This window comes from Myotis daubentonii, chromosome 19, assembly GCF_963259705.1.
Source record: "Myotis daubentonii chromosome 19, mMyoDau2.1, whole genome shotgun sequence".
In the NCBI taxonomy this organism is placed as follows: Eukaryota; Metazoa; Chordata; class Mammalia; order Chiroptera; family Vespertilionidae; genus Myotis; species Myotis daubentonii.
Window position 1 is genome coordinate 27,646,257 of NC_081858.1, and position 25,506 is coordinate 27,671,762.

The window sequence follows — 25,506 nt, forward strand, 5'->3', positions numbered from 1 at the left end:
CTGAGATCCTGACACTTCAAAGGGCTACCACAGGCCTCTCGGTCCAACGCCTTTACTTGATAGATGGGTAAACTGAGGCACACAAAGCCCCGCCCCCCCCCCCCCCCCCCCACACACACACACTCAGCATCCCAGAGCAGGTTCATGAGCAGAAGCTGGGATTTCAGGGTCTTGATGGCCCCCCAAACTCTCTCCCTTCCTGCTGGACTAGACTCAGCCAGACCACGGCACGGGTCTGGACATGGCATGTTCATGCGGGCACATGGGCTGAGGCCTCCTGGCATCGGGCACACACCCTGGGCGCCTAAAAGGAGGGTAGGGTTTTGTATAAAAATACCAGAAGATGCCTTAGCCCAGTGGTTCTCAACCTTCTGGCCCTTTCAATACAGTTCCTCATGTTGTGACCCCAACCATAAAATTATTTTCGTTGCTACTTCCTAACTGTCATGTTGCTACTGTGATGAATCGTCATGTAAATATCTGATAGGCAGGATGGTCTTAGGCGACCCCTGTGAAAGGGTCGTTCGACCGCCAAAGGGGTCGCGACCCACAGGTTGAGAACCGCTGCAGGCTTAGCCCGTTTGACTTAGTGGTTAGAGCATCAACGCGAGGATTGAAGGGTCACGGGCTCGGTTCTGGTCTAGAGCATGGACCTCAGTGGCAGGCTCGATCCCCAGCCCCAGTTGGGGTACGTGCGGGAGGCAACCAATGGATGTGGCCTCTCTCACATCAATGCCGCTTCTCTGTCTCTCCCCCTCCCTTCCACTCTCTCTAAAAAGAAAAGTCAGAGGAGCCCTGGCTGGTGCGGCCCCTTTGGTTGGAGCACGGTCCTGTACGCTGAAAGGTCGGGAGTTCAGTTCCCAGCCAGGACACGCACCCAGGTCGCAGGTTCGACCCCTAGTCCAGGAGCATACAAGAGGCGACCGACAGAGGCTTCTCTCTCTCATGGATGTTTCTCTCCTCCCGTCCTCCCTAAAAAAATAAAAGTAAAATATTTAAATCTCAACCTTTATACCCTCCCCGTCCCCCCCCCCCCAAGAATGCTCCAGTTTCCTTAATAGGAAGTGTGTCCACTGACTAATGATGGGCTGTCAAAAAAAAATAGCTCTGGAAAGAGAAACAGAAAAAATGAGGGGGTGACAGACACACCCAACTCTTGACGAAGCCAGAAGGCCTCCCGGAGCCGGTGCCGCTGCCAGGGGGCAGGGGGCAGGATTGGGGCTGAGGTCACCCCTGGGTGAGGGGGGAGCTGTCAGACCTGGGGCTGGGGGGGTGGGGGGAGAGCTCGGTCAGTGTGACTGGAGTGGGAGAGTGATGGGTCAGCTGCCAGGCAGAACCTGCGTCACCCGAGTTCCCCCAGCACCGAAAGGCCAGCCGGGCCATGGTGACGAACGGGCACCCACGTAAATGTTCTGGGGGACAGGGCCCTGTCGCGTCTCCTAGACGTGTGTGTCCAGATTGGAAAGGAAACCATGGGCAGCCTGGCCGGTGTGGCTCAATGGATAGAGCCTTGGCCTGCGGACTAAAGGGTCCCAGGTTCCATTCCGGTTAAGGGGGCACGTGCCCAGGTTGCCGGCTCGGTCCCCAGTGTGGGGCATGCAGGAGGCAGCTGATCCATGATTCTCTCTCATCACTGATGTTTCTCTCTCTCTCTCTCTCTCTCTCTCTCTCTCTCGCTCTCGCTCTCGCTCTCTCTCCCTCTCCTTTCCTCTCTGAAATCCATAAAAGTATATTTAAAAGAAAAGAAAGGGGGACCAAGGCTGCCTGGAGAGATGAGCCGAGTGTCCTGAGCCAGGCCGCCGGCCGGACCTCACAGGGCTGTGTGTCCCGAGACAGGCCCTCGGGGCTCCTAGGACAGCGAGGGCTCAGTCCGCACACCGAGTACTTTTCCGTCCCCTCCCGTGGGTGGACCCGGGCAGGCCTGACCACAAGCTCCCCTTCGGTTCGCAGTCACTTTATGGAAACTTGAGCCCCGCGCCCGGGGCGGCGCCGGTTCAGATGGGATTCCGGCCAGAGAGGAGGCCGGAGGCGCGGGCCTCGCTGGGCTCAGGGCCGGAGGAGCCAGAAGAGCAGGCACCTGAACGGTGGCCGCCCCAGGCCCGGGGCCTCCCCGGGGGCTGGAGAGCTTGAGTGACCATAGACGGGCAGACGTGTGGAACGTACGGCACGGCTTCACGGGGAATCCAGACCCACCCAGAGAGCCGCAGCTGCTCATTGAAATTCAGCTACAATTTATTTTTTAATCTATTTTTATGGATTTCAGAGAGGAAGGGAGAGGGAGAGAGAGATAGAAACATCCATGATGGGAGAGAATCGTGGACCGGCTGCCTCCTGCACGCCTCACACTGGGGATCGAGCCCACAACCCGGGCAGGCGCCTGGGAATTGAACCCTGACCTCCTGGTTCCTAGGTCGATGCTCAACCACGGAGCCACGCCGGCCGGGCTACTGGTTTTGTTGAAGAGGCTCTCCAGGCCATGTCACTTTGGGGGGCCCAAAGCCCCCGAGCAGCCTCTCCTCACCCCCTGGGCTCCTCAGTCGCGAGGCTCCCTCGCCCCAGAGTTCTGAGCTCCCTGCTGGCGGTTTCTGCCGGCGCATCCTGGGCTGAGAGGGTGCGGAGCAGCGGTGCCTGCGAGATTGGGCAACACTGATCCCCAAGCGAGGTGGGGCGGCGAGGATTTCTCAACCCCCCGTGGAGCAATTCTACCTGGGACAGGCGGTCGGCTGCCAGGAGGGTTGGCGTGCCTTGCCGGGAGGCACGTGCTGCGGGTGGCCTTTGGCCCTGGTGCTGCATGGCCACTGCTCCCAAGATGTTCAGAACTGGCCCAGCCAGCGTGGCTCAGTGGTTGAGCATCGACCTATGAACCAGGAGGGCACAGTTCCATTCCCGGTCAGGGCACAGGCCCGGGTTGTGGGCTCGATCCCCCGTAGGGGGCGTGCAGGAGGCAGCCAGTCAATGATTCTCTCTCATCATTGATGTTTCCATCTGTCTCTCCCTCTCCCTTCCTCTCTGAAATCAATAAAATATATAATTTTTAAAAAGACACAATTGTAAAGAAGAAGGAGAGGAGGAAGAAGAGGACGAAGAAGAAGAAGAAGAAGAAGAAGAAGAAGAAGAAGAAGAAGAAGAAGAAGGAGAGGAGGAGGAGGAGGAGGAGGAGGAGGAGGAGGAGGAGGAGGAGGAGGAGGAGGAGGAGGAGGAGGAGGAGGAACTGGAGGCACAGAGAGGTTGAGCAAATATACTCCAGGTCACACAGCGGGTGGCTGTCTGGGCCAGGGTTTGAGTTCACAGCTGGGGACCCACAAAGCTGGCACAAGGGAAGCATTGGCTCACCACTCTCTTCTCATGAGCCTCAGCTTCCCTAGATCTGACCTAAGAGGGTCTGATGGTGTCTGATCTCTGTAGGCCTGAGGGAGGGGGGACAACTTGTCCGGAGTCGTCCCCTTCTGGTACCTCTTCTGGGCCGCCTGCAGGCCCACTGGGCATCCAGAGGACCCGCCGGGCTTCAGCCGCGGTCGCCAGGCCCCCGGGTCCCTCCTGACCTGCGCACTGTGGTTGTGGAAGGCAAACAGCTCATCTCTGCCTACAGACACTTCATCCGTTGTCTGACGGTCGCCCATTTCCTGGGGCCCAGTGCTCCCCTGGCTCCGAGGAAGGCATGTCAAGAATCCCAGCTCCATGTCCTGGCACTCGGAGCCGATGGCCTGATAACCACTGGGAACAGTTTTCCGGTGAAAACTTGGCGCGCAGCCCCCGCCTGCTGGGCTCCTCCAGCTGTGGTTCGACCCGAGCAGCTGGGCCCAGGTGGGGGCGGCAGGGACTGGATGGGGCTGAGCGGATCAGCGGGAAACCAGAGTCGCTGAGCTCACTGGGGTTCAGGGCTGTGGAGCTCGGCCCATCTCCATGGTGATGAGACCCCAGCATGGCAGGGCCCGCAGGGATGGAGGTCATGGAGGTGGAGGCTGGGCCCCAAGATAGATGGCCTCCAGGCCAGTAGTTGCTCCAATGACCTGCCTTTTTTTTTTTTTTTTTTTAAATCCTCACCTGAGGATATTTTTTCCCATTGATTTTTAGGGAGAGTGGAAGAGAGAGGGAAAGACAGAGAGAAATATCGATGTGAGAGAGACACATTGATTGGTTGCCTCTCAGCTGACTGGGGCCAGGGATCCAACCTGCAACCCAGGTACGTGCCCTTGACTGGGAACCAAATATGTGACCCTTGGGCCAACACTCTAACCCAGGGGTGGGCAAACTTTTTGACTCGAGGGCCACAATGGGTTCTTAAACTGGACCGGAGGGCCGGAACAAAAGCACGGATGGAGTGTTTGTGTGAACTAATATAAATTCAAAGTAAACATCATTACATAAAAGGGTACGGTCTTTTTTTTTTTTTTTTTTTTTTTTTAGTTTTATTCATTTCAAACGGGCCGGATCCGGCCCGCGGGCCGTAGTTTGCCCACGGCTGCTCTAACCACTAAGCACACTGGCCGGGTTGTGTTTAAGATTTTTAAAAATTGATTTTTAGAGTGAGGAAGGGAGAGGGAGAGAGAGAAAGACAGCAATGCGGCATCGGTGGCCGCCTCCTGCACGGCCCCTACTGGGGATCCAGCCCACAACCCAGGCCTGTGCCTGACCAGTAACTGAACCGGCACTCTGTTGGTAAATGGGTGACGCTCGAACCAGCTGAGCCACCCAGCCAGGGCAGTACGTGTTTATTTGAGACTAGTACAAAGTTCACTTAACTCTTTAATTCATGAGGGAACCAGTCGGATGTTATCATCAGTTCAAAGGAGAATTCCAAAGTCAGATACACTTAAAGATCAAAAAATCTGAAAGAAACCTGCCAATGGCGGCAAAACTGGCTTTCCCACTGTTGGGAGGGCTGTCTCGAGATAAGAATTATTTGCATGTCCCTGGACTAGAATAATTAACGTTGACATCAGTTTTCTGCAATTTGCCGAGTTGTAAAAGAGCTCAAAGACAAGGAAAGGCCCGGAGGCCCAGCATCAGAATCAGATAACAGCAGGGCGTTTCCCAGGGAGGCATGGCTTCCCATTGGAGACACCAGGAGTCTTTTCTGCTTAATCCCCTTTTTCCTTCGCTAATAGCTTACAACTGCAGACAACCCAAACGCCCACCAATAGGAGAGTGGATAAACCGTGACGTGGTAAATTCATGCCGTGGAATACTACACAGCAACCAAAATTGTGTTCATTTTGCATGCCAGAGATCACACAATCTCACTTATGGACAAATATGCAAAAGTGCTAATTGCTGCTAATATTCTAAGAAATGGTCTAGCAATGAAAAATATATCGAGACCACGCAAGTTGTCTTTTTCCTAGGAAACCGAGATGATGTAATAAAAATCGAATGTCTTTCGAACTATCAAAGGAAAAAAACCTGTATGATAATTGCGACCTAACAGAACATTTTTAACTTGATAAAGGATATTTAGCTTCGTGGTTTTTTTTGCGTGTGGGGGGCTCACTTTTTAAAAATGTTTTAAATATATATTTTTTTTATTGATTTCAGAGAGGAAGGGAAAGGGAACGAGAGATAGAAACCTCAATGATGAGAATCATGGATCGGCTGCCTCCTGCATGCCCTACACTGGGGATGGAGCCTGCATCCTGGTCATGTGCCCCGACCGGGAATCGAACCGTGGTCTCCTGATTCATAGATTGATGCACAACTGTGTGGCTCACTTTTGTCGGTGTTCCCTGCCGCACGGGGAGCGCCTGGAAGGCGGGGCTTGTGTGTTTATTTCACCCTCTCTAGCTCATGCCTGGCAGTCCTTGGCACACTAAGTAAGCCATGGTGGACCTCTGAGCTGAATAAAGCCTCTGGGACAAGGGAGCGCTACACCTATCACCTGCCCGCGCCCAGCGAAGGTTCCAGCACCAGCCCGGACCTGGAGTGCCAAGGGGTCCAAGGCGCGCGCACCCGCTGCCCCAGCCCTTTATGTGGCCGGCCGGGTGCTAGCGCGCCTGCGCGACCCAGAACCTGGAGAAACCTGAGGGAGTGGGCGGGGCTTCGGGCGACGGCGCGGCGGCGGCATGTGGGCGGGGCCTGTCGAGCGTCTGCACATTCGGCGCCAGTCGCGCAGGGCGGGCCGGGGGCGGGGCGAGGGCGGGGCCCGCGAGGGAGGCAGGGCGGGCCGGGCCCACGGCGCCGCGGGGTTGGCTGCTACCCTGAGGCCGGACTCAACGGGATCCGGCCGCGCCACCGGGCGACCTCGCCCCCGGCCCAAGTCCGGAGCCAGCAAGCGAGCGAGCGAGGCGGCGCCGCGCGGTAAGAGCCGGGGCCCGGTCCCTTCCGAGGGCGCCCGCGGGCCAGTCCACCTCCTCAGCGCCGCCCGCGCGGACAGGCCCAGGCGGCCCCGCGGACCCCGTCGGGCCCGCGCCTGCGCCGTCCCCCTGCCGGGCCCCCAGCCCGGCCCGCGCCTGCGCCTGCGCCGTCCCCTCGGGCTCCCGGGCCGCCCCGCAGCCAGCACCGCGGGCCGGGGGTCAGCGGGCCGCCCCGGGCTGGTGTGGGGACCCGGTGCTGGTCACCCTCCGAGCCGAGGCGCCGGGCGCGGCGCTCGCAGTTTGCTTCCTCCGGGCCGCAGCAGAGGCCGGCCGCCGCCTCAGTGCCCGGGTCCCGCGGTCCCCATGCCCCCGGGGGGCTCCGAGGACGCGGCGTGGGGAGCTGGGCCGCGCGGGCGGCGGGCCCGGGGTCTCCTGCGGGCCGGGCTTCCTCCGGGGCCCGCGCCCAGACCCTGGTCACGCTGGGCTGGGAGGTCAGCCCGGAGCAGGCGGAATGTCCTTGTTTCTCGAGACCCGGTTCTGGCATCCGGTTCGATGTGCATAACCCGGGGTTGGGCGGAGGAAGCCTTTGCCTCTCCCGCAGTCTGGTAATCATTGCACCGGCTTGAGACACGATCGCGCCTTCTTGGGGGGCTCCCCCGGGGGCGTCTGGGAAAGAGACCCATTCCCACGCGCGTCCAGCCCGATTCCTAGACCAGGTCAGAGAGAGACCCCGGGTGGCTGAGCCCCGGAAGATGCCCGCCCGTCGCTGCCCTGCTGTGGCCGCGGGGCGAAGAGTGTTGTCAGAGTTACCTCCTACCACCCATCCTGGTCCTGAGTTTTGGGCCGATTCAGAAACGCCAGGAAACGTTGCGGAGCCCGCCCGCCCGCGTTTGCCGCGCCCCGGGAGGATGCTCTTGAGATGAAATCAGGGCTGAGCTCGGAGACATCTGCACGAGACATAGACGTGATCAGGCAGCCGCCGCCACGCAGAGGGCACGAGGTGCCAGGGCAAGTGGGGTGTGGGTCGGGATGAAGTTGATTCTGTAGAGAAATGGCCGCCCCAAGAGTTTTTCTTTTCTCTCTCTAAAATAGCGTCTCTTCTCCTCTGGGTTCCTCTGCACCAGGCAGCCTTTAAGACTCAGCAACTTTGGTAGCTGGAGAGTGTTGCTCGGTTGCCAGTCGGGGGGGTGTCCAGGCAGGAGGGGATTTTAACAATTTCAGGGAGAAAGTGAACGCTGTGCCCCAGAAGAGCTCTCTCTCTCTGCGCCTTGGTGATGGTCTATAGACCAGCGGTTCTCAACCTGTGGGTCGCGACCCCTTTGGGGGTCAAACGACCCTTTCACAGGGGTCGCCTAAGACCATCCTGCGTATCCGATGTTTACATGACGATTCATCACAGTAGCAACATGACAGTTATGAAGTAGCCACGAAAATAATTTTATGGTTGGGTCACAACATGAGGAACTATTTAAAGGGCCAGAAGGTTGAGAACCACTGGCTAGAGATGTGTGAGCCCATCAAGTCCAGTGTCGCTCAGTGAGTGGAGGGTAATGGCAGCCGTTGCGGTGGAGGTGAAGTTTGTAGGGACGATTCCATTTCGAACTTGAACTTTCAGGATGCGTGTCTGCAGTGCCTTCTGTCATCCTGAGATGGGGTTTCTTTTCTGAAGCAGAGGTTCTCCTTGTAACTGACGCGGTGACACAGTCCATTTTATATCGCAGGCGACTCAGGCGATGGTATCGCCCCGGTGCAGAATGAATGACCATGTAAGGGCTGGCGTGGAGCCACGCGCATATATGTAGATCGCGGGGCTCACGTGTACCCGGTGTCACGCACACTGTCCAGCGCAGTGGAGGAAGGGTGGTGGGGCGGCCGCAGGCTTAGAGGAATTCTCTGGGCAAGTCTGCCTTCCTCTCTGCACCTTAATTTCCCCATCTGTCAAGTGGGAGTCGAGGGAGGAGATGGGAAGGAGCTTGAGTTGCTAATATTTTTAAGATATATTTTTATTGGTTTCAGAGAGGAAGGGAAAGGGAGAGAGAGGTAGAAACATCAATGATGAGAGAGAATCATGGATCAGCTGCTTGCTGCATGCCCCACACTGGAGATGGAGCCCACAACCAGGGCATGTGCTCTCACCTGTAATCGAGCCATGACCTCCTGGTTCGTAGGTCCACGCTCAACCACTGAGCCTCGCTGGCCGGGCTTATTCTGTATTAGTTTCGGGTGTACTGCATAGTGGTTAGATCTTTATTTCTAAAAATATAACCAATTCAGCTGGTGTAGCTCAGCAGTTAAGCTGCCGCTGAGTTCTCCATTTTCGGAGGATAACTTGGTAACCCCATAAAGGGCGTCTGTCCATGAGAGAAGAGAGTGCAGATGTGTGACCAGTGTTTTTCCTGCCCTTTTCCCACCTCTTCATTGTAGTTCTTCTCTTTATTCTTTAGCTAAATCCAGATGTTTGCTCCTGCCTTCTTTCCAGAACAGTGATCTGTGCATAGTCACCTCCTCACTCCCACTCCTGCAACTTCAAGTCCTTCAGTGGCTCCCGCTACTTTCATAGTCGGGCCTGCCAGTCCTGAGCTTGGTAGCGAGGACACTTCCTCACGGGCCTGGCCTCCACGCTCAGCCTCCCCCTCTCGGGTGCTTCGTTGCGCTTTGCTCAACGCCTCTTGGTCCCTGGGACTCTTCCCAGTCTCCTTGTCTTCCTCGGCTGGAAAGTTCTCTCCCGTCATCTGATTGTCACCTTCAGAGCTCAGCTCAGACATTGCCTTGCCTGGAGACATCCCTTGTCCCGCAGATTGGTCTAGCGCCCTGTTTAGTTAGGATTTGGCACCTTTGTGTTTTTTTAAAATATATTTGTATTGATTTCCGAGAGAAAGGGAGAGCGAGGGAGAGGTAGACACATCAATGATGAGAGAGACCATCAATCAGCTGCCTCCTGCACACCTCACACTGGGGATGGAGTGCGCAACCCGGGCCTGTGCCCTGACCGGAATCGAACCGTGACCTCCTGGTTCATAGGTCGAAGCTCAACCACGGAGCCACGCTGGCTGGGCGGCACCTGTGTTTTTTTCCTGCTCCTTCTAGCCGGTGACACCGCAGCGCATAGCAGAGTGTCTGGCCCGAGGTGAAGTGGTTACGCGTGCTGGGCGCGGTTGGCGCTGGCATATCAGTGCTGCAGCGAAAGTGGAACCGAGTCCTGCCCTGAGCTTTCACTTCAGGTGCACTTGACCCCACCGGCCTCGAGACCCCTCCCAGCCACGCATACCAGCTTGCAAAGTCCGTTTCATTGTGCCTTAGCGTCTGATTAGAATCTTATTTCCTGAAGAAGACTCTCTCTATGCCTGCTGTCACCCAGAAACCGGGTGGGCATTGCCTTTGTTCCCAGCTTCCCTTTCCACCTTGTATACCTTTCACCTAAGTTTGTTTTTTTGTTGTTGTTTTTTTTAAAATATGTTTTATTGATTTTTTTACAGAGAGGAAGGGAGAGAGAGAGAGAGTCAGAAACATCGATGAGAGAGAAACATCGATCAGCCGCCTCCTGCACACTCCCACTGGGGATGTGCCCGCAACCCAGGCACATGCCCCTGACTGGAATCGAACCTGGGACCCTTCAGTCCTCAGGCCGACGCTCTATCCACTGAGCCAAACCGGTTCCAGCTGTTTTTTTAATTTACGTGTTTGGACAGTAAATCTTTGAGATTAAGATACTAGATTTCAAGTTTGTCTATGGTGCATGTAGCCTAGGGAAGACAGTAGTTAAAGGGGAAAAATATTTCTTTAATCCTCACCCAAGGTTATTTTTCTTTATTGATTTGAGAGAGAGAGAGAGAAACATCAATCTGTTGCCTGCCATACCTTCCCCAGCCAGGGATGAAACCCATAACTGGGTGTGTGCCCTGACCTTTCTGTGCATAGGTGGACACTCCAGCCAACTGAGCCACACTGGCCAGGGCTAGTTTTTTTTAAAAAAATTGGAAATGAAGTTAGAAATGCACACTTGTCAGTGACTTGCTTAGTCAGACCCTCCAGTCTGATGATGGAATGCAAATCATTTATTAATCAGAATTTCACTATAAGGAGTAAAATGTTATTTTGCAAAGTATTTTTTTTTGGCATTTTAGTTCCTAATGTTCCTTGTTTCTAGATGGAAAAAAAAATGCAACCTTCAAGTTTATGTTAAACTAGTATTTCCGAAGGTCTAGTGGAGAATATGTGTCAACATAAACATTCGAACCTGTAAATTTTTATGAGTTTATTTGAGTCAAACTGATGACAGTTGTCAGGAGGCAAAATCTCAATTGATTGAGAAAGTTCGCCTAAAATGGCAGTTTTCCCACATATTTTGCACATCAGAACCAAAGGGGGAGAGGGAGGGGGTGACGTGAAATCCGTTGGTGGTATATTCCAGAGGCGGGAGGGGGAAGTGAAGCCGGGAAATCTCTGGGAGACACGCACAGCCTTCTTTCACAGGTGAGTCCAGGGTAGTAACAGCATGATGACAGCCATGGGGGGGTGCGGCCTCTGCTCTGAAGGGTGGGGACAGGGAGAGAGCACTTTGCTATTTCAAAGTATGTCATCAGGGGTGTTATCTTAGATGGGAAAAGTTGAAGATTAAGCTTTGTTAGAGAAGAATACGGCCCTAGGACATGACTACGCCTTGAGCTGCTGTTAGAGAGTTTTAATTTCAGACCATCCTAGTGGTTGCTTCAGGTCTGGGTGTTTGTAAGGCTGCGTGCAGGCCTCAGGTGAGCTTGTCAGGTTTCGGATGTGGCTGCACTGCATTCTGTGTCACCTCTTCCTGCCTTGGCTTCTGATTCTCCTCCCACCACATGTGCTTAGGGTGGGTTGGGTTCCAAACTTTGTTTATAAAACTAATTTAATTCCCAAGGTTTATGAAGTTGATGTTAATAGAACTGTAGAAGCTAATGGGCACCTATAGCAGCGGAGTTGAAAAGGCCTACATTTCATGTGTCCCTTCCACTAACTGTCCCCTCGACACATCTTGAGGTAGTTAGAACAACTATTATTTTCCTTAATTTTGTAAATGAAACAAGGTTAAGAATACAGAGCTAACCCACGGCAAGCTTGGGTCAGAGCCCAGGTTTCTGACTAAACGTCCTGTGTTCTTCTCTGCTGTAGGCTGCTGCTCAGCTAGAATGCGTTTGTCATATTGTTATTGGGGACGGTATCCTCTTCCCCACTGGGTTCTGGCCGGGGCCGGGGGGGGGGGGGGTGTCCTTATGATACCTCGAGAGGAAGAATTTTCTGAGACTCGCGTGGGATGAGGAGTGATTTTTATTTGCATGGGATTACCTCTGTGTTTCTAAAGTCCCAGTCCTGCCATAGGGGTGGAGCTGGGGTTTTAGGAAAGCTAGTCAGAGCCAGCGTGCAGAGCGTCTGTTCCATGTTGCAGCTGGGTGCAGTTCACATCAGGCTACGTACGGTCCATTAGTCCGTCGCGCGTGCGAGTTCACATGGCTTTGGCCAGGCCGGTGGCAGGGGAGAAATGCCCCTCAAACCAGGAGTCAAGTGCAATATACCGAGAGCCATCAAGAGAACAAACTCCTTTGTTCAGGGAATGAAATATCCCAAATTTTGTACCCTTGCAGTGGCCACTCCCATTCTGACCAATGACCTGTCCTCAGGTGTGACTGACAGGGCAGGTACCTTCCCAATGTCACCCCAACTTCAGTGGGCATGCGTCTCCCCCCTGCCCAGCCCCCTCCCCCAGGATTGGCGGGGAATAGGCTGGTGGCTCGCTGGGGAGTGTGAAGCTCTAGCTTCCTGGGGCAGCTGCCCAGTGACATGCCTATATTCGGCCTTCCCTTTGCTCCCTTCCTGTTACTAATAACGCGGTTCATCGCAACAGGATCCTTACGGCTGAAGGAACTCCAGTGCCTGGAACATAGAAAACCCAGGTAGGCATTGTTTCTTTTGTCACTGAAATATTTGAAGAGCTTTTACATGGAAGAGGCATAAATCTGTTTTGTGTAGCTTTGGCTGGTAAATGGTAGTTACAGTTGCACTGACATGGGTCAAGGGAGTAATTTTGACTTTCAAGTCATTATTTAAGAAATACATTTCTTGCCCTGACCGGTTTGGCTCAGTGGATAGAGCGTCGGCCTGCGGACTCAGGGGTCCCGGGTTCGATTCTGGCCAAGGGTGTGTACCTTGGTTGTGCGCACATCCCCAGTGGGGAGTGTGCAGGAGGCAGCTGATCGATGTTTCTCTCTCATTGATGTTTCTAACTCTCTATCCTACTCCCTTCCCCTCTGTAAAAAATCAATAAAATATATTTTTTAAAAAAAAGAAATACATTTCCTAAGGTTATAGCTGCAATAGATAGTGACTCCTCTGATGGATCTGGGCGAAGTACATTGAAAACCTGGGAAGAATCGCTCCTCTAGATGCCATTAAGGACATTCACGATCGTGGGAAGAGCTAACAGCAGAACCAGTGTAACTGAGGGGCATGCCCGTCTCAGCGTTTTAACCAGGAAGTGTGGCCCATGACATCTGAACTCCGAAGGAAGTGCTCTCCATGTTTTCCCCTTTTCTCCTCTCACATCCTCATCCTACCCAGAATGCGGGAGTGGACAATCTCACTCCGTTAGGGGTGTCCTTCACAGCCTGTGAACTGCTCGGTGATGAACTCACAGGTCCAAGAAGCGTTTGCTAGGATTTCCTTCTGGGACCTGGGCTCTTCTCATCGTGATTTTGTCTGTCTTTCTAGTTGTGGTTCCGCTCTCTGTATAGTTACTGAACGATACGCTTACGGCACTGGCCCTGCCTGGCCTCAGACACAGCATCCGCGTGCGGGGGCCTGCGGGGTGCTGAGTGCTGGAGGAGTCCCGGCTGAGGGGAGACTGCCCCTCCAGGTGGCTTCAGGGGGACTGAGCTGACCTGTCCTTTGAAATTGCCTCTTTTTTTTTTTTTTGAATTTTTATAAAATGTATTTGAGCCAACCAGAGGATGTGCCTGGAAGCAAGAGCTTCCGCAGACTGAGAAAGCTGCTCTGAAGCGGGGAGACGGGGGGGCGTGTTCCAATAAACGGGCATTGGAGTTGGGGGAATAATGTGCCCGCTGGAATGAGCTGCCTGAACCAGGGAGAGTGACTGGCACAGGGCGGCTGGTTTCATGAAGGTGAAACAGACCTGCCGCTCTAAGCGAGGCTGGTGGGGGGAGGGGTCCCAGAGGGGGTGTGTGGGGGGGTCAGGCTGTGTGGGGGGAGGGGTCCCAGAGGGGGTGTGGGGGGGTCAGGCTGTGTGGAGGGAGGGGTCCCAGAGGGGGGTGGGGGGTGGGTCAGGCGGCTTTGTGCAGGGCTGGCTGTCAAGCAAAGGGGTTCCGGCTTCATATTGCTGGCTGTGGACAAGACCTCCACATTTTTGGTTGTGGTTCACTTTGCGTTTATTCCTTGTGTTTGTTACTGCCTCTCTGCCGCTGCCTTCCCTTTCTCCCTGTGTGAGGAGCTGTGCCAGGGCTGGAATCGTCAGCAAGGACAGGACGCCAGTGCCTTTGGATTTCACAGAGTGAAGGCCCGTTCAGTCCACGGCGGCCCCGAAGCTGCCCGGGTTCCGCTGCGGGAGCTGAGCTCTGGGGCCCACGTGCCCGAGCGGAGGGCCGACACCGGGCCCTGCCGTCCGCCAAGAAGGTGGTCATGGGCCTCCAGGGAGGGGCCGGTCGGAGCAGCAGTGTGGCCGCGTTTGCGTGGGACACGGACGTGAGGTGGGGAGGGCGGCCCGCTGGTCACGGAGGCGTTTGGCCTGAGGTAGGCGCCCAGGCGTCCCCGACGGGGCTGGCAGGGGGGCTTGTGCTTCCGGGTGTGGAGAAGGCCTGTGGGGCCGGAGGAGGAAGCAGAGAGCACATCTGGAGCCCTGGTACGTATCCAGCTGTGCGCTTCCTGCGGCCGGGCGGTGGGGACCGAGAGGAGGGACTGCTGTCAGCCAAGACACCTCCATCCTTTCTAAATGTCTGAAGACAGAGCACCCCCTGAGCCCCGGGCAGCCTCACTGGGGGCCCCTTGAGAGAAAGCCCCCGGGAGGGAGCGGGCGGGGGGGGGGGGGTCGGGAGTTCCCTTTTCAGAGCCCTGCTCTGTCCTCACCCTTTCCACGTGGCCCTGATGTGCGTACCTGCCGCAGATAAGCAAGGCCTGACTGTGGTTTAGCACGACTTTATGTCATTGGCAACAAAAATTCTCCTAAAATTTTAAGCTTATTTTAAAGGATTTTTAGTGATACACTTCACTGACTAGTGAAATACAAAAGAAAATGTTTCATTTTGTATTTCAGATCAGTTTGTTATAAATTACAAATAGATCAAATTGATGTTTTAAATTAAAAATAATGGTCGACGGTTAATTTTATGAATACAGGACTGTGCGAGCTTATAACCGCCTGCCAAAAACCTGAGCATAAAGCCACCGTTTGCAAGAATCCTGAATAAACGGAAACCTTGGCTGAGAAGGGAGTGGCCAGAGGAGACAACATTTCTTGCATTCTGGGATTTTGAACTTTGGGAGCCAATTTGTTTTGGTCTAAATCTGGAATAATCATTTGTGTACTGCAGCCAGAAATTCTTGTCGGCCGTCCCTTTCCAGTCCTGTCACTTGTCTGGAATGTTAAGTATTGTTAGTAGTTTAACGGCTTTTCAGCAGTTGTATTACCGAGAGAGATCTCCTGAAATGGTCTGGAGAGATCTCGGTATGACATTAGGTTTTTTGTTTGATTCTTTAGAACGCACTAAGAAGGAGAATATGGATGGTTTTAAGTTTGAAAAATCCAGGGAGCTTCTAGTTTTGTTTAAATATTTCCTTGTGCTAAATCTTGTCGGGTAATAGAGAAAAATCATAAATTAGTATGGGTGGGCTTTCTGTGGCCAGAACCAGAGGAAATGGAGTTGGGCTCTTGAATTTTTGTTGCTTGGTAATTAGCTCCTTTTCCCAGCATCCTGTTAGCAGCTGTAGTTTAGAAGAGCGAGCTCAGACTTTGGGCAAGCGGCTAACCGTGGTGTCTTCCTCCTTCTTAGCCACGGAGGGCGGACATGAGAGTCCAGTGTGCTGGTGGGGTGCAGCGGCCACCCCCGGCCAGCTGGCCGCCTCATTACTCTCTGGCCCGCTCTCTCACAAAGGCAAAACGCTTTTTAAAATCCTCGCCCGAGGATATGTTTTTTTATTGATTTGAGAGAGAGAGGAACAGAGAGAGAGAGAGACATTGATTGGGTGCCTCCCTTATATGCCCTGACGGGGAATCGAACCTGCAACCTTTCGGTGCCCAGGATGATGTTCCAACCAACAGAACCACGTCGGCCAGGGTTCACAAAGCCCCATTTTGGAAAAGTTTTTTGCCTTTCACCTTCTACTCAAGTTTTCCTCCCCTTCCAGTGCAGCCTGGTTTTCCTTCCGTGCTTCCCCGTGGAGCTGTGTTGACTGGCTCACCGTCACCTCCTTCTCACTGATGAGTGTTCACGTGGGCATGTGGCACAGCACGGCCGCCCTCCGTGTTGGTCACCTCCGGCCCCGGGCAGAGTGTGGCAGCCACTCACTCGGGAGGGAGCTGTGAGGGGAGGAGGGTGGACAGCATGGAGGAGCTTTTCCCTCCTCCTGGCACCGTGCGGGGGGGGGGGGGGGGGTAGGGGCCTGCACCCTAGAATAAGGAGAGGACGCGGCGAAGTTGCTTCCTTCCCAGAGCTGGGGGTTGGGGTGGAGGAGAGGTAGATGGAAATGCCTTCTTTCCTCCGTAGTCATTTGCATGATTGATTTCAGGAAACAGGTAAAACAACCGTATTAAATGTGCATATTAGTTGATAATCACAACCTAATTTTAGGCATGAGATAAATTCTGTCTTAAAAATGCCATGCCAGAATAGAAATAAGCATGTAAAATTGGCAGTAAGAATTGGAGTGTTTTGAGCAGTAATGGACTTTGTGGATTCGTTCTCAGCAGAGAATCACATTCCTGGAGGCATCTCCCCTTCACTCGCCTTCTGCCGGGAGCCGGTCCATCCTTGCTGTTTCAAGGGACCTGGCATATATGGCATACGGTTCTTAATATGTTTGCTCACCTTCTTGGCGCTGTGTTTTAACCAAAGTCACCTCTCCGAGAAAGGTTGAATCCCCAGGTAGGGATTTTCCCCTGAAGTTAGGGAGGGAATAAAACCCCTCAACTAAGTGCCAGGCGGGTAATTAATCCCTTTAACTACGAACAATCATGCTTAAACTACATAATCTTTTCTCCCTGGAATGGAGATAAGAAACGCCCTAACCTTTGTAATAGAGATTGATAGGATTGAATCAACTGGTATAAATACAGTTGTAACAAGACAGAAAGACACAGAACTCAGAACACAGAACTAAGAAGACAGGGCTTGGAAGACAGGACCAAGAGAGACAGAGCCTAGGCACAGAACCTACACAGAACGTTCTCTAGAGACAGAAGAACTTCGCTGGCGAGAGCATGCCGGAGGATCCTGGACAGGGACTGGCCTCGGAGCCTAGAGACAGAGCCTAGCGGGAGAACATGGCAAGGGATCCTGGACTGAACCTGACTACAGAGATTGGCAGGAGAACCTGACTGGAACCTGGACACTGAACCTGACTGGAGAGCCTGGACAGAACCTGGCTGGAGAACCTAGCGAGGGAACATGGCTACAGAACCTCGCTGGAAATCCGAAGCAGAACCTCTCTGGAGATCCGGGCTAGAGATCCTGGCTAGGTTGCTGATCAACTGAACGCTGTCTCCGTGCCCTTCCTTCTTCGCCGACTCCGTCCACACCTTTGGGGACCCCTGGACCTGCTGGGGTTGGACCCCGGCAGCCTTCCCGCCTCTGTTTTGTGCGCCTTGAACACACCCCCTCGCACGTGTGCAGGGCTTTTGTTTTGTTTTGTTTTCTTGGGCTTTTTGACATGACAAGACTCAGCTTTTCCTCTGAGTGAGCCTGGACTTTTTCAATAAATCCCACTCCACGTCTATTAAATATATACATTTAAATGCGTTTTTTTCCTGATTGTGTGTTGTAATTCACAGTAAGTAAGGTTAAAAATATGTATATGTTGAGGAATTCAGGGTAGGACCAGCCTAGTGCATTACCATTTATTTAATGAAAGCATTTTTTATTGAATCTTTTCAACTTTTAAAAAACATGTTTTTGTTGATTTCAGAGAGAGGGAGAGGGGATGAGCCCAAAGCCCGGCCCTGACTGGGAATCGAACTGTGACCTCCGGTTCATGGGTCGACAGTCAACCACTGAGCCACACTGGCCTGGCTGTTTGGTTTTTGTAGAACATGTGCTTTTATCAGAGTGGGTATTGGTTTTGATTCATTTAGCAGCATTTATTTGCTGTCTCTAATGTAGCTGATTTGCTGAATTTTGGTTTTCCCTTGACTATGTGATTCCTTCTTAGTGTTTTAAGTCTGCTCTTAGTTTACAATTTTAACATGATCCCTACGTCTTAAATATGAAGTTTGTGAAATTATAGAGATAAATGTATTTAGATTGGGTCAAAACCCTTTTTGGATTTTTAATGCGATATTAATAGGCATAAACAAACGTAACTAATAAGCAATTTCTTTTTTAAAAAAATATATTTTATTAATTTTTTACAGAGAGGAAGGGAGAGAGACAGAGAGTCAGAAACATCGATGAGAGAGAAACATCGATCAGCCGCCTCCTGCACACTCCCCGCTGGAGATGTGCCCGCAACCAAGGCACATGCCCCTGACCGGAACCGAATCCGGGACCCTCCAGTCCGCAGGCCGACACTCCATCCACTGAGCCAAACTGGCTTCAGCAGCAATTTCTTTTTTAAAAAATGGTTTGACTTCTGGTTCTGAAGCACAAATTGTAAAATGGCCTTTTTGACTTTCTGAAAGAAAGCTCCTAACAGCTCCTGCTCGCCTTATAACCGAGGCTCAGAGTTAGCATGACTCGCCCACAGTCAGGCGTCGGGCCTGACCACAGCCCAAGTCTCCTGATTATTGTTCTAGTGAATTCCCTACCATGTATTTTCAGTATTTCCTGCTATGTAATTTTCAGTGGGAAAGAACCAGAAGCAAGTGCTGTTTGTTGACCTCTGCGCACCGCAGTATGTAATTTAATGTAAGTAGTAAGTAAAAACAATCTTCAGTCACTTCTTATTATAAAGAGTCCCTCTCACAAAGTGTCTTTTGAGTTGCTGTTTTATTTTAATAGGCGTTAGTCATACTCGGGGCATGTGGTGTGTGCTCTAGAAATTATGATCGCTTACATCGACTCCGTCTTTACTGTGGGCTGCCACCCTGCTAAGCATTCGCGGTTTATTATTTTAGTTCATCCTCTCAACATTCTTTTAAGGTGGGTGGTCTGATCACCAGCCCGTTTTACTTATGAGAAAGCTGAGATTTCAGAAAGGTTCCCAATTTGATCAGACATACCATGGCAGCGAAGAGGAATTCTTCAGGTCCTTTTGGCATTATTTCTGAAGCTCGATTGGTATGTTTTCCTGGGTGGATGGTTTGGGAGGGTGGAGTCTGCATCACTGAAATAAATTGTCGCCCCTCATCTTAGCTTCTGGCACTGTTTTTCTGGCACTTGAGCCTGGTGAAGTAGCTTCTGGAGTGAGTGTGTCAGGAGTCCTGTTCTTTTCCGTGCTGTGCACGCTCTTTCGTGGGAGGACTCTATGGGTTGGGCTCACCAACTCCTCCTGAGAGGAGAGGAAGCAGAGGTGCAGACAGGAAGCGATGAAGTGATTTGAGTGACTTGCCCAGGTCACACAGGTCACACAACTTGTGTGTCAAAGCCAGAGCTTGCCCAGCCTCCTGACCACGTGCAGCTGTGCTGTGCTGAGACCGGGGACAGCACGGAGCCTGTCCTATACTGACATCACCAGAAGTCACATGAAGTACATTAAATTAGAATCATTCCAAATTCATCATATTCAAGAAGGGAGCCTTGCAAATAAGGGGGCATTAATAACTCTATGTTTCACTTTTATTTTCTGCAGCTGCATCTAGCTTTCGATCATTTTTATTTATCATAGTAAAATTCTTCAAAAGTAAATTTCTCAGGAGCTTTCTTCCCGTTTTGTTCTCAGTATGCCATTTCTTTCCACAGATTCGCTTGTAAATGTATCACGAAGAGGCAGCCCAGAATGAAGAAAGCAAGCAGGAGTGTTGGCTCAGGGCCTAAGGTGTCTGGGATAAGCAAAACGCAACCAGTAGAAAAAACTAAACCTGAGAACAGTTCCTCAGCATCTGCGGGCGGCAAACTCGTAAAACCTGGACCAGCAGCGGCATTGTCAAAGGTATTCTGTGTGACGTTTGAGCACGTGATTTCAGGAGGCGTGGCTCTTAATAGGATGTTTGATTTATTAGCCAAGCGTTACTTAGGGTTCGCCCTCTGCTGGTGCTGGGAACACACAGCCTTTGAGGAGCGTTCACAGTCCGGTGGACTCCATCGGTGTGGATGGTCTGTCTCTATGAATGAAACCAAATAGTAGGCTTACTCATGAAACAAATCATTGAGCCGGGCACCGACCTCTTTTCCCTTAGGTGGTCAAATAAAAAATCATTGAGCTCTCTGCTGGTGTGAGCTGGAGGAGTTTGTGTAACGGATGGAGGTGAGTCACCTACGGAATAACCAACATACACACGGAAAGATCAGATGCCCTGGGAAAGCAGGGAAACGGTCAGCAGTTTCAAGGAGGAAAGTATGGTTTCTAGCCCGAAGGTTTCTGCCTTGTCTTACAGGATGACCCGCAGGAACATTCCTGGGACCCGGGGCAGGGCTTTCATTCCCACCCCGCCCCACACACCGCAACTGTCACTCTTTTTCCGACAGCTGACCCAGCATAGTTCTAGTTAGAGTTGGGTGACAGTAATTTTCTTTACACTTCTTTATAAGCTGGCTTGGTTCCTGTTATCATTTAGGACAGTGGTTCATTAGATCAGCGATCCTCAACAGCGTGCCGCAAGGACTTTTAAAACATGAATACCGGGCTGTTCAGCCGGGCACCGACCTCTTTTCCCTTAGGTGGTCAAATAAAAAAATGAAAATGACAACAGCCAACACAGCAATAGCCAATTAATTTTAATTAATACCTATTTTCTTGTCAGACCAAAAAATATGTTATTTGATGTGCCGCAGGATTTTAGTGACTAGTTTCTGTGTGTGCCGTGAGGTGAAAGAGGCTGAAAGCGCTGCCTTCGATCACGGGTTTCGGGAGCAGACAGGTGGTTCAGAGCCGTGGTCGGGGGAAGTGAGGGGAACCGATGAGGATGCTGAGTGCGGGCTCTGGCACACGGCACGCGCTTAGTGAAAGCGGCAGTGAGTGGTTTGCTCTAGACCAGTGGTTCTCAACCTTCTGGCCCTTTAAATACAGTGCCTCATGTTGTGACCCAACCATAAAATTATTTTTGTTGCTACTTCATAACTGTCATGCTGCTACTGTTACGAATCTTCATGTAAATATCTGATATGCAGGATGGTCTTGGGCGACCCCTGTGAAAGGGTCGTTCGACCGCTAAAGGGGTCGCGACCCACAGGTTGAGAACCGCTGCTCTAGACAGTCTGCTCAGTGTCTGTTGGTTTGACGGTCCCAGGGACAGGGTGGCTCCAGGCACATCTGTGCCGTCGCAGAGCCCACGTCGCGTCTTCAGCCTCTCCCCGCCTGGACGTCACTTTCCGTTCTTTGCCTGTTTGCTGGAAGGATGTGGTGTCTGGGCTTTGACTCGGTGGAGGAAACCTGGAGAGTCTCCCAGCCTGACGGGAGGAGCCCGCCCCGCCTGGAACACGGTCCTGGAAGCCTGTTGTCCGAGCCGGCTCTGGTTATTATTAGAAGCACCTCCAGGAACAGCTGGCAAGGGACTTTCTTGTGGTGGAAGGAGCCAGCAGGGATGCTGGTCGTCTCCACCAGGCTGGACACCAAGCCCAGCCTTACCCCCGGGGCTAGGCCATGCCCCAGGCCCTCTCCTTGCTGCCGCCCGGGTGAGCTGCCGGGGTCCCCCGTGGCCTCTCCCCTGCCCTGCGTCCGTTAGTCTGAACCAGCCCCAGGAATGAATGCTCTCCTTCGTGGGAGATGCTGGCGTTTCCTGGCCTAACTGGTTACTCGGTTTGTGGGGCTGCCTTCGGCGTGGAGCGCCGTGTGACCTGTGACTTACGTGACTGGAAGAACAGGTCGAAACCCCGGCTTCGGGTTTGCCCGCTGCCTTCGCTGCCTCCGTATCAGTGGCAGCAGCGTCTCTGAGGTTCGCAGTGGAGTGTGCGCGGGGCAGGCGGGGCAGATCTGAGGCTGGGATCCGAGTTGCAAGTAGCTCGGTCTTGAACAGTGAGTGCTTTTCATTGTAAAGCAGAACCGTGTGCCTGCTGTGTGCCAGCACATGCCAGCTGTCCCGATCCGAGGCCCTGCTGTGGGGGCTGGTTTGTGTGAGTGAATTCTGTGTGTGAGCAGTGGGGAGGGTCATAGAGGAGATGAAGCTGTTTGGGGCGCCTCACCTAGACTGGAGCAATTGCTTTTACTTCGGAGAGGAGGAAAAAGTCTTGAGTAGAAACTGAAGTAAAGAAGAAAACTGACAATGAACAGAAAAGTTAAAAAAAAACTAAAAAGACTTGGAGACCCACAAACTTCAGTGTTATCTTATGTTTCTAAGTTTTCAGATTTCACGTGGTTCCCTAGCATGTAGCTGCCTCCCCTCAACTTGAACTCCTGTAACTGATGGAGCACTGGTGATTAACCAAACGAATGAAGCATTTGGCTTGTAAGTGTTTAAACACGCATACCTACCTACTCATTCTCTCATGTGGACACCCACATTATTGTGTCTGTCCGGTGTGAGTGAGTCGGAATTAACGCCTATTTTTCGAATATCGTTTGGGCTAGACCTGAGTGGTGCAGGAAAGGACTCTTTGATCCAGAGCGTCTCACTGCTGATTGCAGCTTTTGCAAATAATAAAATGAAGCACTGCTGCTATTTCCAGTGAGTTTTGGGGAGTTTGTCCAGCAGCTGTGGCATCTGTCCTGGGGTGTGGGATCCCTCATACCTTGTCACAGCCAGTAGAAAGCTGGTTTTCCATGTAGAGATGGTGTCCTACATGCCTACACTTCTCAGGTTTCACACAGTGCTCGGTGCGCATGTTATATTACTTCATGGAGAAGTAAGATACCACTCACTGTACTGATGGGAATACTTGTTTCTAGAAGTTGATATTTGGGAATTAAGCTGCAGTTACTTCTGTTAGAACCTATCTAAATAACTGATGACTCCTGATGATTATTGGTGATCACATCTTTTTAGTGTAAGGTGAGTTAACAGTGATTTGGGTAACACAGATTAACAAAGTTATACAGGTTTCACGGTGCACAATTCTACAACCTGTCATCTGTACACTGTATTGTATGTCTACCCTCCAATCAGTGACCAGTTTTATTAACAGAACTAGTCTTTTTTTTTTTTAATACATTTTTATTGATTTCAGAGAGGAGGGGAGAGGGAAAGAGAGAAACATCGATGATGAGAGAGAATCATGGATCAGCTGCCTCCTGCATGCCCCACACTGGGGATTGAGCCCACAACCCAGGCATGTGCCCTTGACTGGAATGGAACCTGAGACCCTTCAGTCCAAAGGCCGACACTTTATCCACTGAGCCAAGCCAGCCAGGGCAACAGAACTAATCTTAAAGAATATGAACAATCCTTAATGATTAATGTACCACCCCCCTCCCTTATTATATAGCCTAGATTTTTCATAATATGACAACCCTAAATACCAAATCTAGTTTCTGTTTAATGCATTTAAAACATTAATCCTTTTTCTGCCTCTTTAGTAAGACAGATTGACCTACCGAATGGCACTACTATGAATAGTTTTCATAATTGAATGATGAGAACAGAATCTATTCCATCTGGAGTCACTGACATGTAGAATTGGAGGAGACGTTAGAAATTGTTTGACTGATGAGCCATTTTAATTTGTAGAAATGAATGAATTATGATGATCTAAGGGGAAGCATGGTTCCAGATAGAAAACCACATCAATCAGTTGACTGACTTGTGCCTTCACCTTAGTTGCCCGGAACTTTGTGTTTTCTTTATTGAGGAAACAAGAACAATGGTGTGTTCTCTCTCATTTCCGGGAGAGGGAAAAGCAGATTTCAGAGTGCTTGTGGGGGTTTCTGAAAGCTCATACTTTTTCATTCATCTTTATAAAATATAAATGAATGTTACAATGGTCTTTCTCAAGTAGTATGATCATTTAGACTGACTAACCCTCACTCTAACCATAAAGTATCTAGTTTTTATTTACATATTATCCAGGCCTCTAAAAAAGTCTTTCAGTTTTGGCTTAAATTAGACTATTAAACATTTGATAAGGTAAGAAAAAATTTCAGAATGCTTTTTTTAGGTATTGAATTCATTGTTGAATCATTTTCGAGCATGCAGATTATTTCTGAGTCTCATTGATATTTCTCTCTAGAAATTGCAGGATGGTACTTCCTGTGCATTATAGAACTTTCCCGAGATGCCCATGTGGTATCGCCCAATGATCTTTGTTCATAAGTCATGTCCTAGATGAAAGGGGCCTAGGAGGGTGTCTTCACTTTCCCTCATCCCTCATGGAGCGGCACCTGTGGGCGCACAGTGGGCTTTCATAACATACACAAGTTTACATATGCGACGACATACACGATTTCTTTTTTTAAAAAAATATTTTATAGATTTTTTTACGGAGAGGAAGGGAGCGGGGTAGAGAGAAACATTGATGAGAGAGAAGCCTCCATCAGCTGCCTCCTGCATATTCCCCACCGGGGATGTGCCCGCAACCAAGGTACATGCCCTTGACTGGAATCGAACCCCGGACCCCCCAGTCCGCAGGCCGACGCTCTGTCCACTGAGCCAAACCGGTCAGGGCCCATATATGATTTCTTTATTTTAGAGAGAAGTGCGATTGCTTAGAAACCAGTTGAGAAATTCTGCTCTGTTGCACAGTACGATCAGCCGCTTGCTGACCGTTAGAAAGCCTTTGTAGAACTCGTGAGCTCAGTATAAGGCAAGAACTTCATTTAGTCTGAAAATATCATTTAATCTTGCTTCATCTTGTCAACTTATTTTGATTGTATGTTGCTTGCAGACCAAGAGCAGTGATGACCTTTTAGCTGGAATGGCTGGAGGGGTGACCGTGACTAATGGTGTCAAAGGAAAGAAAAGCACCTGCCCTTCCACAGCGTCTTCAGCCTCGGCCCCCGCCATGACCACCGTGGAGAACAAATCCAAGATGAGCACAGGTAGGCGCGGCGCTCGGCTCAGAGCTCAGCCGCCTGTGTGCCGAGGCGGGGTAGGCATTAGGGGTTCCATCTACACGTTGATTTCAGAGAGAGGAAGGGAAAGGGAAGGAGAGACAGAAATACCAATGATGAGAGAGAATAATCGATCAGCTGCCTCCTCCCACAAACACTTAAGAAATCAATTAGCATTTTTTTTTTTTTTTTTTGCTGTGAAAAATACTCTCTAGACCTCATCAATGAGTATTTTTAAAGCACCCATTAGTCCTGTCTGTGGCAGGCACCAGGCCACAGAGAATTTCAGGCATCTGCACAGGTGAACTGATGGGCCTTGCAGTGCCTGTGTCCATCCACTCAGATTCCTCTCCTGCTCCCTTGTCACAGCAGCCCCGGGGGAAGCTTCTCTTCCCCTGTCTGTCCCTTTCCTCTTGCTTCTCTCCCGCCTTTCCTGTGGGACGTGCTCAGTGCTGGCTCCTCCTCTCTGGCTCTCCTCGTGCGCAGACCTTTTCTCTCCCAGCCTGCTCTCTGGTTTAGTGCAGAAGGTGATGGTCTGACTTACAGAGTGGGGCAGGGAATGAGTACTGGGGGACAGTGTACAGCAGCCCTTTTCCTCTTCGGCCCCCCTTTGCGGGGCTCCTCCCCACTCTGTTACTTGTGCCTTTGAGCCTGTTGCTGATTTATGATCCCGTCTGTGTTTTACGGAGACCCCGACCTTGCTCCCTGAGTGTCGGGCTTCTTCCTCTCCCTGCTCTGCCTCTCACGTTCCCCCTTCCCCGCTCTTCTTCCTTCCCACACGCTCCACTCAGCATCGTCTAGGTGAGTTTCCCCAGCAGGGCTCTCTCCTGTGTCTCTTCCCCGCTCAGGAGCATTGGTTGACCTCTGCGACTCACTGAACTCTCCTGGACAGTCAGGTCTCTATAGAAACCTCCCCTGCTGCTTTCGTCACCTGTGTGGCCTCATTCTA

At 51.6% G+C, this 25,506-nt stretch overlaps 1 protein-coding gene across 3 annotated transcripts in view; it reads left to right on the forward strand.

The window, feature by feature from the left end:
- The first annotated feature begins 6,134 nt into the window (after window positions 1–6,134).
- The window catches only part of SPECC1L (sperm antigen with calponin homology and coiled-coil domains 1 like), a 55,669-nt gene continuing 36,297 nt past the window's right edge, over window positions 6,135–25,506 (forward strand). Inside the window, exons 1-3 of one of the 3 annotated variants that reach the window (XM_059676568.1) lie at window positions 6,135–6,294; window positions 19,379–19,568; window positions 24,392–24,545. In XM_059676568.1, coding sequence (XP_059532551.1) covers window positions 19,416–19,568; window positions 24,392–24,545 — 307 coding nt within the window. In that variant the 5' untranslated portion in view covers window positions 6,135–6,294; window positions 19,379–19,415. Of the gene's footprint in view, window positions 6,295–6,714; window positions 6,896–19,378; window positions 19,569–19,859; window positions 19,884–24,391; window positions 24,546–25,506 lie in introns of those variants that run through there. The other 2 variants (XM_059676567.1, XM_059676569.1) reach the window with 2 other exon arrangements.